The following is a 15712-nucleotide window of genomic DNA, read 5'->3' as shown; positions in this document are numbered from 1 at the left end:
CTAAGGTTTTGATTTTTATCTGTTCGCTATACTATTGCTATACTGTCATGCCTCTACTTTCAAGGGATGGAAAAAACATGTTTTAGCATGTTTACTTACTGCATCTATGCTTATATTCCTTTATTTTCTTTTTTTTCTGTCTTTTTTTCAGGCTCATGGTTTTGTTTTCATCCCCTTTGCTGTATATCCAGTTTCCCACATTCTTGTGTACTTGGTGAAACAATCCAATAATTGTTTGGTTGCCTTTAAGTTAATAATGTGATCAGTGGGATGGAAATGGTACAAGCTAACTGTAATAGTGAAATTGTTTTGCTTGTTAGGACCAAGAACTCTGTATGGCATTTTCAAAAGTGCTTGATACTGATCTGACTTTGTTCCCGTTTCAGTCCTGACTTGACTTGGAACAGCAGTCAGACACTGCTAAGTGGTTTTGTGCAGGTTCTTATCTCATTTTTTATTTAAATAGTTAGGCAAGTCCTTGATTAAGGAAACCTGTTCTGGATCACGTTAGGCCCTTTGTGTTCTTCATACTTGAGAAACTTTCAGACTATACAAATAAGCTTTAGACAAACTAAAAGTTGGAGCAGCTTTTAGTGCCAGAGGTATTTTATGGATTTCCTCATGTCTGTAATCAGATCGTCTGACAGCCTTCACCTAGGGAAGAGTCGGTTGGTGCAGACTTCTCCTAAAATAAGGTTATGAAAATAGCACACTTTTCTTTCCCCTCAGGCAATTACTTGGTGTACTTTCTCTCCTTCTGCCTTATTTCCCCCTCACCTCTTCAATTATAGATCTACATGACCCTAAGTCTCTAAAAGTGCTTACAGTGGAGTCCCATATTGCTTTCATTGTAATTGCTTGAGTAATTAGAAGTTTGCCTCTTTGGGAGCCACTCTTTTGCAGCTTTGTGCTGTTTGGGTGACACACATTTGAGCCTGAATTGATCCACTGCTTCTTTCTTCTTCCATGCTGTGTCAGCATGGTTTTCATTGCCCAGTTAGCTTGGCTCATGTGCTGAAGGTTAAAAGTGAACCTGACCCTTCCACAAATGCTTCCATTTAGATAGGCTAAGTCCAGAACTGCAGTTTTGAGCAACTACTAGAGATAACAAATCTGAAGGGAATCCATCAGATTCCAAATAGGATTCTTCCTGACTTTTGGGGGTTTTTTTTGCAGGTGGCCGTGGACAAAGAAGTGCCACTTCTGGAATTGATCAGACTTGGAAGAAAAGTGGAAAGAACAGGAAATCAAAGCGCATTAAGCCACAGGAGTCTTCTGACAGTACAACCTCTGGAACTAAATTCCCCCATCGGTTCCCTCTTCAAGGTTTAAATACTACTGCTTGGTCACCATCAGACACTTCACAAGCGAGCTATTCAGCAATGTCTTTTCCCACTGTTATGCCTGCATATCCACTTCCTGTTTTTCCAGCAGCAGGGACTGTGCCACCAGCTCCTGAGACTTCACTCTCTGGTCTTAATCAGTTACCAGACTCTGGAAATACTTGCCCTACACAACCATCCCAGTTCTCTGCACCCCTCATGACGCCTGTTGTAGCTCTTGTGCTCCCCAACTATGTCTACCCAGAGGTGAACAGTAACTTACCTCAAACACTTTACCACAACCAACCCAACTTCCCTGCCCATTCCACCTTCTCTTCACAGACAGTATTTCCAACACAGCCACCATTTGCTACACCCAGCCCTTTCCCACAACAGGCTTTTTTCCCAACACAGCCATTCCATTATAATCCACCAGCAGAGAGTGAAAAGGCTCCTGTCACTGAGCCACGAAATGAGCCATCCCGTTCCTGCACTCCACAGTCTGTGGGTCCTCAAGACCAGGCTTCACCACCTCTGTTCCAGTCAAGGTGCAGTTCTCCTCTGAATCTTCTACAGTTAGAAGAAACCACAAAAACTGCTGAAAGTGGAGCTCCTGCAGGTTTACACGGAGCTTTAAGTGAGGAAGGAGCCAGAGGCAAAATCATGACAACTGATAACTGTAGTGGAAAGGGATCCTTACCAGTAAGTGCACTGATGGGTTGTGGGTTATTTTTTCAAGTCTTCATATTCTTGTACATATCCAAAATTGTTAATACGTACAGATGCCTAAAATGGGTTTCCTCCTACATTTTTCCATCTCGGCTACATTAGTTTCAATTCTTTCATTTGTGGGACCAATTTTGTAATGATAAGACAGTAATCAGTCGATATAATTCCAGGAGATGGACTCACAGTTATAGTTAGTAAATTCAGACTTAAGCAGACTGAGTAAAACATGAAATCCAATCATTGAAATAGTCACCTTGTTATTGTTGTTCTAAAGTTACACTATAAAACTTGGAAATACATCCTGAAACAGTTTTGTTCCTCTCTTTTATCAAGTATGAATATGTATTAGCACATTGGAAAGTACTGAAATAGATTTAAAGTAACATGATCATGTTATTTTTAGCAAAAAGTTTTGTGCTAGTGAATTTGTCTGGAGGGGGCAAACAGTCTCTAAGTGGTCTGAAAGAAGCTGGTATTATTTAAGATAACGTTACATTTTTGCTTACAAACAACCAAAGTAAAGGTTATTATTATAAAGGTTTATTATAAAGTTTATTATTATAACTGTTACTTTATTTTTGTTTTGTTTGGTGCACTGGAACTATGCAAAGCTATTCGGTAACTTCAGGGTTTTAATTTTTTAATTCTTATTCCCTTTCTCATTCAAATTTTTGGTGTATCAGTTTAACAAATAAACTTCCCAAACTTCCGATGGAGTAATACGTACTAAAGGTTTCTATGACAGAAATCTGTAGACTAATAATAGTGCTTTCTAAAGACACCTTCTTTGTAACCATTAAAGTCACTGAAGGGATGGAGTTGCAACCTTAACCTCTTAGACTGGCTCCTTCCTCCTGCTTTTCTTGTGCTGTGGTTTGTAACTGGTCTCTGCATCTAATGATGCAGTTCCAAAGCAGAAGTTGGGTTTGCTGCTGATAAAAGGAAAACAGGCACTGGAAGGGGTGGCTTATAATTTAGACATGTCTGAGTTCTAGTGTAATTGGTAAAATAGCATTGTTAAACTTTTCTCCCTGGTTAGTTTCCAGATTATTTATTTAATGGATATTATTGATACTGACTCCTAAGAGGGACAAATGAAGGGAGAATAGAAAAAAACCTGATGCTGTTATATCTATGTTTGTCTAAAGAAGCTTCCAAACTTGGTACAGTGCAAAAACTTGTCACACTCTGGTGTTACATGATGCCACTTAGGAGAAATTTTGAGGGATATATGCATGCAGTGCCGTGTTTGGACTGATGTATTCTGCATGCAACATAACATGTCTGAAATCTTATCTCTAAAAGGACTTCTGACTTGTGCTGTGGTATAACAGTGCATCTGTGACAGTCTGTAACTTGCAGTATGCTCTGAGATGCCTCTGCTGGATTAAAAGAAGCTCGGTAACAAAACTTAATAGTAACAATTTTGCTGGCAAATTCTTCTGAATTTCCTCAACTGTTAGTTCCTATTTAAAAGTTTGCAAAATGTGACTTCCTGTATCTTCCTTATCACTTACTGGACAATGGGCATTTTTTTAGGACTGTGTTAAGGTTAAAGTTTTCCGTTATTATGTGCTTTGTTAAGTTCTGCCAACCTTCATTTCTAATACTTCAGACTGAATTGCAGTGATGTTTTGCTTACTTATGTTAGAAATTGGTGTAGTTAATGCTCTTTCCCTTAAAAACATACAAATAAATAATCTTGCCAAGAAAGCTTGCATCTGAGAATACTTTCTTTTTCATCCTGCATTAAGAGGAGTAACAGTAATGGGCTGTTGATACAAATCTCCTTCAGGTAGATTATAAGAGGGACAACTGCTAGTATATCTTAGATGGCTTGGGTAAAATGTAAGTTGCCTAGAACAAAAGGGGCTGTAAAAACTGAATAACAAATACCTTCCTTGCTTCCTCACTAAACTACATATATAGTTTATATATATAAACTATATATAGTACAAACTATATATATATATAGTATATAATATATATATTATTTGTAAGAGAAGTTGACTTAAAATCTCAATCTACTGAAACGACCACTGTCTACCTATCAGTTTACTTCGTTATTCCTAGTTGGTCTTGGCATATGTTGTTGGTGTTGGTTGCTTTTCTTTGAGTAACTGCATAAACGTGGTAGAATATAAAGTGAAATGAATTAATACTAAATGTAAATGAGTAGTAATGAAATAGCCTTGTGGTTTGGGTTTCATTGGGGGGGCTTGGGGGTTTTTTTTTTGGTGTGGGGTTTTTTTTGTTTGTTTTTTAACTTTTTTCCTGTCTCCTTCTTATCCTTAGGCTGAGTCCCCAATGGATGCTCAAAATAGCGATGAACTCTCCATGTCTAGTGTCCTGCTTGACATTTTACTGCAGGAAGATGCATGTTCAGGCACTGGTTCAGCTTCTTCAGGGAGTGCTGTATCTGCAGCTGCTGAGTCTCTGGGATCTGGATCCAATGGCTGTGGCATGTCAGGGAGCAGAACAGGTAACACTGGCAGTGAATACTCTTAGCATTTTGGCCAGCAGGTCTTAGTGAGCAGCAGGTTGAAGACAAGGATTCTGCCCCTCTACCCTGCCCTGGTGAGGCACCCCCTGCAGTCCTGTTCCCAGCTCTGGGAGCAACAACAGAAGAGGGATGTGGAGCTGTTGGAGCAAAGAGGAGACCATGGAGAAGCTCTGAGGGCTGGAGCATCTTTGCTATGGAAATAGACTGAGAGGGCTGGTCTTGAATGAGGGCTTGGAGCTACTTGGTCTGGTGGAAGGTGTCCCTGCCCAGGGCAGCAGGGGATGGAACCAGATGAGCTTCAAGGTGCCTTCCAACCCAGACCAGTCTGTAATTCTATGATTGTGTGATTTTTAGGGGAGTTTGAATGTTGCAAGCACCACTAGTACATGAAGTGCTTTATGCAAAAATCTTTATTGTCTTCAATCCTCATTACATAGTTTATTCTTGATTTCTTTTTTTATTGCACAACATGAAATTTTTTTCTATTATACTTGAGTTACAATATAAGATCTTTTTAAAGTTTGTGTAAAACAGAAATTAAGATGATCTGTAGGTTGATAGAAAAATGAAAATACTGTTTGATTCCATGTTTGATTTCAGATTTTTAATGTAAGTCAGTTATTCTGCTGAAATTTAATGGAGACTTAACTTGAGAATTTGATTTCTAAAACTATTGATGCCATTACCTAGGGGTGGAAGTTCCTTCTGTTAAATAAATAAATGAAATAAAATAGTGGTTGTACTTACACTTTCAGTTCTTTTTTAATCTTTTCTGTTCTGAAAAGCATTCAAATTATCTATGTACTTGACAATTTATAATGTAAACTTAAATTTCTTTTTAAAGGTAGTAGCGAAACTAGTCATACCAGCAAATACTTTGGGAGTATTGATTCCTCAGAAAACCATCATAAAACCAAGATGAAGGCAGAGATAGACGAAAGTGAGCACTTCATTAAGTATGTTCTTCAGGATCCTATATGGCTTTTGATGGCAAACACGGATGACAGTGTTATGATGACTTACCAGATACCTTCACGGTAATTTCTATACTGTAATCCTTCATGAACTATGTATGTGTTGGGGTGAGCAGGGTATTCAGAAGGCAAGCTATATATGAATCTCTGTTTCAGTAGAAGTAAATAGGTTTTAATGTTTAAATGATTGTCATGAAGAATTCTTGCTTCTGTTTTATCTTTTTTTATACTATACGAGAAGTTTTCAAAAAGTAAAAATTACTTGCTTGGGCTTACCTGTATTTTTAGATCAATCAGTTCAGTTGAAGTTAACTGTGTATATGTTTTGAAGCTATTCTATGTTAGTGTTTTGTAACTACTTGCCTATAAATTCTTGTAGTCATTAGATCCTCGCAAGTGTGCTTAGGTCTAATGATGATCTGTAGCACGGAAACTCTGTAATCCCTGTCCCTGTGATGCCATGTTCAGTGGCATGCTGCTTTCTCTACCTTGTGTTTCCGGGTTGCCAATTTCCACATGTTCGTTCTTTTCCATAAATTCCCATTCTAATGGGACAAGGAAGTAGAAGGTGGAAATAATAAGGTTTCTGATTGAAAATGTTTATTAAAAAACGTTCCCTGCTTCAGTAGATATGAGCAGATACAGAGAAAGGGGGGGTGACAAGTCTGCAGATGCTTTTACATCTTCATTGTGTTTTTTGGGAGCAGTGAGTGGTATGTTGAAAACAATACAAAATAAAGACAGGCCCTTTGAAAGGGGAGGAAAACAAGCTTTGAAAATACAGAAGCAGGGGGGTGATGGGGAAAAAATATAAGAAAACAGGAACTTTAGAATTTTTCCTTAGATTTTAAAAATACATTAGTGTTTTCTAGTTTTTGTAGCTTTAAGGGTTGACAGCTATAGATGGGAATTCCAGCAGGCTGTAAGAATATCAAAGCCTGCCAAAGAGAACATGATATAAACCAGGATATTGTGGTGATAAGAAGATATTGTGATAAGAAGAGTTAAGCTTGCTGTCAGAGGGTAATGTCAAAGTTGTAAAGCCAGCTGTTCTGAGGGATACTGTAAGGAACAGAAATGCTACTGGGTTTCTTAGAACTTGTTATCTTTCTATTGTCATCCTTTATAGAGGTGTACAGCTGGTAAGTGTTTGGAGTAGTGTGGGCTTTTACGTTTGAATCAAGGAGGACACTGAGGGGAGAGAGAACTTGGGCTACTGAAATAGAGCAGTATTTTTCTAAGCCTTTTTCTCTCAGTCCTGATGTTTAATCCATTCTTTGTAGCCTTCTTAATCATAACTTACTACTTCTGCTTAACTATCTCATATGTGCATCTATGGTCTTTTTTGGGTTCTCTGCCCAGTGAAAACGAACTTGGAACTTAATGCAGAAGGGGGAAACTGGAATTCTTGGTGGTTTCACCAGCGGTACTCCCTGAATAACTCTAAGGAAACAAGTTTTCCTAATGGGATTTGAAAAGACAATGAGCCATCAGAAATGCATTAAGATGTCTGCAAATGCAGAAAGCTGCAGAAATAACCATGCTTATTTTTCTTCCTTTATAAGATTTTTAACATTAACAATCCAGAACAAAAATGTCTTAAAAATGTTAGTATTTGACTATGTAGCCTTATATAGACATAAACCCCAGAAACTGAAGCTCAATGTCTAAATACATTTTATTTTAGAGATTTGGAAACAGTTTTAAAAGAAGATAAGCAGAAATTAAAGCAAATGCAGAAACTGCAGCCAAAGTTTACAGAAGAACAAAAAAGAGAGCTGATAGAAGTTCATCCATGGATCCAGCAAGGTGGACTGCCAAAAACTGTTGCTAATTTCGTAAGTTTAAATGAGTTAGTTACTTCTGCATGTACAATAGTGCTTACGTTATTAACTGCCTATGTCAGACTTTTCCATTCCTGTTTCTATGAAAGCTTGGTCAACTAGACAGATTAAAAAATTCATCCAGACTTCCATGCAGTGGTTTCTGGCTTGATTCAATTTACCATAAGACATCTTTCCAATGGGAAATTACAAGCAGAGATGAATAGAGTATAAGAAAGTTCTGTCCTGTTTTTTAATTTCTTTTCCTCTGTTTGAAATCTTTTACCAACACAGCCAGAAACTTTACTATGTAAAAATCTCTATTTTATGTGCAGAAATTGATGCCCATTGCTTTCTAGAAAGCCCAGAATTAACGGGAGTACACTGTTCCTTTTTTCCATCAGGATCAGGCTTTTCTCTCCCACAGGATCATCTCTTGCCTTGATTCTCTAAGTGGATTAATGTCTTGAAAAGCAACAAAGGAAAAAGCCCCAACAAAACAAAAAAAAAAAACCACAGCATCCTTGCACTTTTATTTGTTGTCTGCGTAATTTTACTTAGTCACACACCAGTACCTGGTTGCATTCTCCTCTCCCTAAGCTTTCCATGACTTGTAGCTTTTTTGGACATACATTATCAAATGCAGAGGCTCTCTTTGCACATGACTATATCAAAAGTCAGTGTTACAGTTGCAGTGGAATCCTAATCCTGATGTTAATGTTACTGCAACATTAATACTTCAGGATGCAGCTTGTGTAAGCCTACAGTTGCTTCAGTCTATTACGCACTGTAACTGACATGAACGTATTACTGCAGGGTTAAGCAATCAGATGGTGGAAAAGGTGACTGGAAATGCATGGAAAATGTCAGCATTGTAAGGGATCTATGATATAACTGCTTCCAGTAGAGTTCTCAAGTACTTGTATTGATCATTATATGTTATAAAATGACTGTGTGGGAGAAAGCTGGAAAAAGGAATGTATCTGATAATTGTAGCATGGATGTAAATGTTCCCTTGGAATCAGGGATCAAATGTAAATGAACAGTTGTTTGCAAAGGGGTTTTTTTCTTTGTGATTTATAGATGTTTCTGTAACTTTTTCTTTTATAGGAATGTATTTTTTGTGAGGACAATATACAGAGCAATTTTTATACATCATATGATGAAGAAATCCATGAAATGGACCTCAATGAGATGATTGAAGACAGCGGGGAAAACAACTTGGTTTCCCTGAGTCAAGTCACTGAAGAACAAACATAGCCTTTGAGCCTGTTGTTTTCAAAGCTGCTCCAAAACTACAGTGATGATCCATACTGGTTTTAATCTTGTTCCCAGCAAGATGAATCTATATCATAAATCAAATGTGTTTTTCATGCTCTAGAAGAGTCATTTGTGAATGAATCTCTTTTTAAATGGTGGCAGTCTCTTCCCAGTAAGGACATCGTTGAAGATGGTATAGCTTTTCTTTAAAAAAGACAAACTGGTATTTTGCACTTACATGCCTCAAGTATTTCTTTACAAACTACAGAAACCTTCATTGATGCCTACTGTTTTTTGTAGAGTGGGTTAATGAGTACTGAAAATCCCCTTACATACAAACAGGTCTTCAAATCTCTTTTTGGTAATGATTCAACGCTAAAAGTTGTTCTAGCAGTTTTGCTTAGTGGCTCTTTAGCATCGTTCTTAATACTTGAAGTGGTCCAGTGTCGTAGAAGAAATAACATTCAAGCAAATTAATTCACACTTGCCCTTCTCATACCAGTTGATCCCATCCTCTGTTTCATATAGTTTTGAATGTAGGAACTTTTTCTGTCTCAGAAATGTTAAACTAAATTTGTAAGATGGTCTTGGATTAAAATATTCGTGTGAATATGTAAAAGAGCAGAGGAGTGCTGACAACTTTGTAGCCTTTTATTTAAATGGACGCTGCAATATTATGAATTGTTTATTACCTTGAAGCATCATTTTGAGAATTTATACACAAGACATCTTTATGCTTAAAGATTTTAATAACTAAGACCACAGAGGATGAGCATGTATGCTCCAGTGACTGGTAGACAAAGCTTGGTATGACTTTAACCTGTATTTCTGATTTGTTGTGTCAGGAGGTTGGCCATCAGTTTTCTGTGTGTGGCTAAACAAACATCAAACTTACAAGTGGCAAGAGAGAATTAGATGTTTCTTGTCATTTGGAGATAGTTCTTATAAAAAAGAAGTGATTTTGAGAATAGCATTGACTTTCGCAATATTTGAATTGCATAATCTGAAACTTAGTGTGGCTGAAATCCTTTGCTGTCAAGGATTTAATTTTAATGCCTCTGAGATTGTTGACTTGAATATGTGTACTTTATGTTCTTGTGCTGTTTGTACGTGTTGGATGTGGGAAGAGAACACAAAAGAACAACTGTATATTGGTTGGTGGACATTCAGTTGCATTACTGCTAAATGTCAGCTCTAGGTCTGGGAAGGAACAACATGGAGAAATTCACTTAACTTTAATATGTTTGTCTTAAAATATTTTACATGGAAAGCGTTTCCTTTTTTATTCAGATAACATTTCTATTTGCTGAAATCTGAGGTTATTTTCATTGTATAAGAATATTTCTCTTTGCATACAAAAATGATGTGGTGATAGATCTGACACCACCAAACCATGCAGAAGTGACTGGTATTCACTTAGAGGGAGAAATAATTTGTGCAAAGTGATTAGTTATTAATTGGACAGTATCATGAGGAAATTTGCATTGGGATCAGGTTCTGCAGATAGCTGAGTGTGAGCTTGTGATGAAACAAATAGAACTACAGTTGAAAACATAAGTGTCTCAAATGTAGTGTGAAACACTACCCAGCAAGATCTGATTCCCATCTTTAATAGCTTAGCAAGGTCAAATTTAAATATCTGTAAATATAAACTGAATGAGAAAGTTTCAGATGTTGGTGTTCAAGTCCAATGTATTAAATGTTTTAATCTAAAATGGAACAGTGCAGCTATACCAACATAGTAACCATATTCCATTTTTACATGTAAACACAAATAGTTTTAATTGGACCAGGGTTTGGGAAAAATGAAAGCTTTGTATAAGGAGCACATCATAATTATACCAATTACTTTCAGGGACTTCTCAACCACTTTGAACCTGTTTGCTTTAGCATGCTTTTTTCTGGCTTTGTTTTGGTTACTTTCAATTTGTTCTCATTTCTCTTTTTTTCTTTTTTTGAGGTTTTTTTGGTTGTTTTGTTTTTTCTTTTTCAATTACCATCTTGTAACCATAACTTAGTGGAAGGAAGAGAAAAGTATATTTAGAGCATTTTGTGGATGTGCTTACTTAAGGACTTAATCTTGCATCCTTAAAGTGTTTGCATTTACAGGGTGGTATTAAAATATTTTCCTGTAACTTTAAATCTATATGCCTCCATTTATAGATAAGATTCTGAAGCTGTAATTTTTCCAACTGTTGTAAGATGATTTATTTGTGATGACACTTTGTCAACATGTCAACAATGTTTTTCTGTACACTGTGCAATATATTTTGGTTTTGCCACTTGTGACTAATTTTTATGACTTTGCTTTTTAGAAAACTGGTAAATAAAACAGATATATTTTTAGTTGCCTTTTTGTTTCTTGAGGTCTCTACTCCATGTAAGAAGCAAAAATATATACATGACTGGTAGTATATGAACTGTTCAAACTGAAGAACTTGCAAGCTGCTGAGTTAGTTGTGATGCATTGTCCTGAAGTAAAATCGCTGCCAGCTTGTCTGACCTGTAAGTTCAGTGGTCAGATGGAAGACTGAATCCTTACATTGACTAGTTGTTTTGAAAACATGTACAGGTTTACTACTTTGAAGAGTGGAGAAGGTGAGTGGCTGGGAAGTTTCTGTTTTCTCACTTGAGTAGTAATGTCGTTTTAGCAGTGATGCTGTGTTGGAGCACCCTTCCACTGTAGGGTGTACTGAGGGTGAGATTCTCATTAGGTCTTTTTCTCCATGCCATAAGTGGTTTCTGGTTTTGTAAACCAGAACAAGTAATGCAAACCCTAGTTTGGTCATGTCATCAGGAATCCAGATATTTCTGTGAGCAGCAAAATGAAGATGTTTCTGGACCACAAAGCAGTTCACCACACAGGTGAATTACCTTCACGCCAAGGGTAGAATTGTAGTTTTGTGTCCTCTGTTGCCGAGACATACAATTTTAAAGCATGCTGCTTCAACACATCATCCAGGTCTGTTTGAAGTCTTCTGACAGGCCCTAAATACATGAGCCTGAAAATGCTTGTGTCCTAATAGCACCTTTGTTCCTTGCTTAGCTAAACATGCAGAGGAGAGATGTGTTGATGAAACAGTTTACAGAACTACACCTCAGAGCTGTGCATGTACACAAGGTATCCGCAGCTGAGAGAAGGCATTGGGCTAGCATTTGGATGCAAGTTCTGACAATGGATCTATAATGTTAGGAGAACTGCAGTGCTGCTGCCACAATAAATTACCTGATAATTTTTCACAGTTCTGCTTCTGGTTATTTTTGCAATTGTAAATGTAAATAAGACTAAGAAATGTGGCTTCAGGTGTTCATGTGCTCCTCCTTGGTGTGACATGCCTTCTATCAGCACCTCAGCATAATGGCTGACTGCAGGACTATTGGGAACAGGCTTTGTCACCAAGTTTCTCCCATTTCAGTAGCCCCTAGGTGTCACTGGTGTCCTGCAATCATATTTGGCAGCTTTGCCACCTTTTTTCCTCTATTCAGATTCTTGTATTTTGAGGCTGTTGAGTTTGCTGTGATGTTGCTTGATGTAAGGAACTGTAGCTTGAATTTCAAATAACGAGGATAACATTTGTAATGAAGAGCCATTGGCCCGATGACAGGGAATGCAAGTGTAAACTTTCTGCTTGGAAAAGGGAAATGGATTCTTGAAAAGCATCAGCTTTTAGTGCGTTTAACACGTGAAATTTTCAACTGCTGAAATCACGTGGCAACAACGAAGGATTCCTATATCATGTAAAGAACCAGGGAGCTCTGCCTGTGTCTTTAGCTGTGTGTATATAAAAAGATGGTTGCCAAACTTCTTTGCAGGCTCCTAAAGCTTTAGATGTAGTCAGGCAGTGTATTTAGTATTCTTTTCATAATTACTTTGCATTGCCTGAGCAGTGAATTTAAAGGAGATCAACTGTAAAGGCCTGATTATGAAAGCACTTGGAAAGAAGGTTGTTTTGTCAGTCCTATCAGTCCACCTAAAATTCCTTCCCTGTATGTACTCTGCCATTATGAGTGATGCTTAAGTCTTAAATGAAAAGAATGGAAATTTCTGGGATTTCTGGTTTGGGTTTTTACGGAAAATCTGTTTGTTTTTTTAAAGAAGTATGATACTCTATTAGCTAACAAATTAGCAAAATAAAGGTGACTGTATCCTAATGTGATTGAACCCTTTATAGTCTTGAATTGGTTTCCCAGCAGAATGGTACAAATGGAACTGGACTGCATACTGTAAACAGCTTTGCAGGTTGCACTTAGTGACAGAATTAGTTTGATGAAGTGATTTACAACTGCCTTGTCACCTAATTTAGCCTTCATAGGCTTGTGAAGGTTATGGTGTTAAATTTTGCTCATTAGGCTGACAACAGCAGCTTCACAGGTAGAGTCTTTTTGAATGTTTTTAACAGGGTCAAGGGGCTCAAAAGCTCAGGAAGCTGTTGAAGAGTGGTGCTGCCCATAGAGTCTTCTGAGGGAATAAACTGAATAAGGCAGAGGAGGGTCAAGATATCTTGGCTACTGTAATGTAAATCCTTTATGAGTTGGAATGAGCCTGCAGTAAATTAGGTCAGGAAGTCCAGAACTGCCTCTAATATGTTTTAAGAAGGGTTTGTAAATGGAGGTGTAGGTAGTTTGTACAGTCTAACTTGCTCATTCAAGCAGTTCCAAAGAGGACTTTTAAAATTCCTAAGATATAGAATTTGGGGAGTTTTTGCCTGGGAGTGAGAGAAAAGTCGGTATTATTTGTCCTGCAGGTCTGTTCCCAGTAGTATGGATGCTAAGAGCCTTCTCCAAGCCTCGCAGACTTTACAGTAATGACTAGAAGCTGATTGCCAAACCTTATTGAGAATGAATTCCTGTAATGAAAGGTATCCACAGCCTTCCAAGCATTGTGTGTTGCTATACCTCTAAGCCTGTTAGATTAGTCTGGGTCTGAGCTGAGATACCTGGGCTATATATAGCAGGTGACAGTTTGCTGCTCTGGAAACATTTGGGTTGTTGCACTCTAGTTTGTAACTTTCCTGAAAGAACTGGAGGAAGAGGGTAACAACACAATTCCAAAGGACACTGTCTCTTCCTTGAAATTGCTTACCACTATGTCTTAGATTAAAATAGCTTTATCAACAGCAAAACAGTGTTTTCTCTTTCTCTAGGTGAGCTGTAGTAGATCCTCATCAGAGGGAGACCTTGAGAAAGCATGAAAATGAGTATTGAGTCATGTGAATATTTGGGCCTTTAGGAACAGTTTAGTTGAATGGAGACAGGAGTTGTCAAAACACTAAAGGAAGGCACAGGGTTAAATCTGCCTCTGTGAGCTGTGGCCATAACAGACGAGAAAGTTGTCAAAACAGGAAAGGCTGGAGTTGCCCTAAATCTAGAGAAAAAGAACAAAGAGAAAAAATATGGGAGGACAGAGGAAAAAGTGATGCTTGGAGCTTTTGTTTGCAGAGCCCAATCCCGTGGGGGCTTTGTTTCCCTGGGTTCTCTGCCAAGCTGTGTTCCTGAATTAACACAGTCTCTGTATGTCTCTGGACCCTAGAAGTAATGTTCAGAAATGGAGTCAAACCAAAGTGGTGTGTCCAGACACCAGATTTTGGTGTCTCTTGAAAAGCAAACTCCAAAGTAGTAACTTGGCCACTTGCATCTGTTTATGGCTTTATTTGAAAGCAAAGTATGAAATAACTTTGTCTGAAGAGTTTCTTAATGTTCAGTGTTCTCTAAAAACAAACCCAGTAAGAACAAAGCATGTAAAATACGATACTCTCGTTTCAGGGGAAGGACAGGGGAAGTGGAAGCCCTTCCGCTTCTGAAGGTGCATGGTTTGTATTTCTTACTGCTCAGATGCCATGGTTACAAGCACTACAGCAAACAAACCAGTGGCAGCAGGTAGGCTCCCTTGCTGCTTCCCAGCAGTCCTGATTTTCTGCCCATTAGTGGGAATCTAACAGGAAATGGAGTGAGGCTGAACACACTGATGTGTTTCAGCAATAGAAAATGCTAAAATCTAATTTGGGCCAGAGAGATTAATCCTTTCAATTACATTATAGGGTTCTGCTGCATTTCTAGGGGGGAATATATGGTAAGCAACAATTTTTTGCTTTGGTTCCTCATCAGCAAGAAATGGAAGAAAGGTGAATGCCACACACTTAGCTGGAGAATTCCCGACCAACTGATAGGTTTTCCTGGAAGTGGCAAAATGAACTGAGATCCACAGTTCAATCCCTTACTTCTTGCTTGGCCAACCATCGCTGTTTTCCTTGTTGCAAGGACCTACTTGTTACAGGCGAGCCAATGTGTCGAATGACTTACTTAGTGGCTGCCTGTTTATACTGTATTGTAAAAACAACTAACAGAAAGCTTGCCAGATAAAGTCTAAAGTGTACAAGATGTAAAAGTAATGGGCATGGCATCTAGTGTATTCAAGGAGGGAGGTAGAACTTGAGAATTCACTTGGTGTTGCCAGCACTGTGGTGCTCCATTACCCCAAATCAGGCAGCATGGAAGCATGCTAGTTGGGAGGGAAAGCAGAAGAACAAGAAGCCCACAGCTAAACCAAACCATGCTTGAATGCTTTTTGCCTTTCCTGATTTACTTTTTTTACATGACACTGTCTTTTTGTTTGCATATTTCATTTGCCATCTGGCCTATGTCATCCACATCTGTTACCTGTACATGCATGTGTGGCCATGCTAGACTGGTCAAGGAAAACTCGTCTCTGAAGTGTTCAGGGTCAAATGGGACTTACAAAACTCATTTGGGTGACCAAATAGAGCTAGAAGATAGAACTCGTGTATCTGTCATTCGCCCTAGATACATCAACACTTGCAATTTATGCAAAACCTTAGTGTTTCACCCAGTACCTGAGTCTCATTCTAGTCATAGACTTCAGAACATAAATTATAAGCAGGTTCTGGGGGGTTAGCTGAATTGGCCAGTTAGGCAAAAAATCTCTACCTTGTGTCAGTATAATATTGGTTTTGTTGCATCTTTTAAACTTCAACAAATAAAATCATTCCCAAGGTGTTAAGGCAGCAGATAGATATTGCTACTTGGTCCTCCCTGGAAATGCAAAAAGCAGAGAGGTGAGAATCTGGTTGGTATGGTTTGGTG

The 15712-nt window shown here is 38.2% G+C and overlaps 1 protein-coding gene across 4 annotated transcripts in view; it reads left to right on the top strand.

Annotated features, from left to right (window-relative positions):
• LOC101875339 (period circadian regulator 2) overlaps window positions 1–10957 on the top strand; it is a 49627-nt gene extending 38670 nt beyond the window's left edge. For 2 of the 4 annotated variants that reach the window (XM_034063725.1, XM_034063724.1), the window contains exons 20-24: window positions 1177–2024; window positions 4347–4533; window positions 5399–5591; window positions 7216–7366; window positions 8462–10957. In XM_034063725.1, the coding sequence (XP_033919616.1) occupies window positions 1177–2024; window positions 4347–4533; window positions 5399–5591; window positions 7216–7366; window positions 8462–8611 (1529 nt within the window). In that variant the 3' untranslated portion in view covers window positions 8612–10957. Of the gene's footprint in view, window positions 1–1176; window positions 2025–3356; window positions 4255–4346; window positions 4534–5398; window positions 5592–7215; window positions 7367–8461 lie in introns of those variants that run through there. The other 2 variants (XR_004549680.1, XM_034063726.1) reach the window with 2 other exon arrangements.
• Window positions 10958–15712: the final 4755 nt, after the last annotated feature.

This window comes from Melopsittacus undulatus, chromosome 6 (assembly GCF_012275295.1).
Source record: "Melopsittacus undulatus isolate bMelUnd1 chromosome 6, bMelUnd1.mat.Z, whole genome shotgun sequence".
NCBI lineage: Eukaryota > Metazoa > Chordata > Aves > Psittaciformes > Psittaculidae > Melopsittacus > Melopsittacus undulatus.
This window is presented reverse-complemented; position numbering and strand designations above follow the sequence as displayed.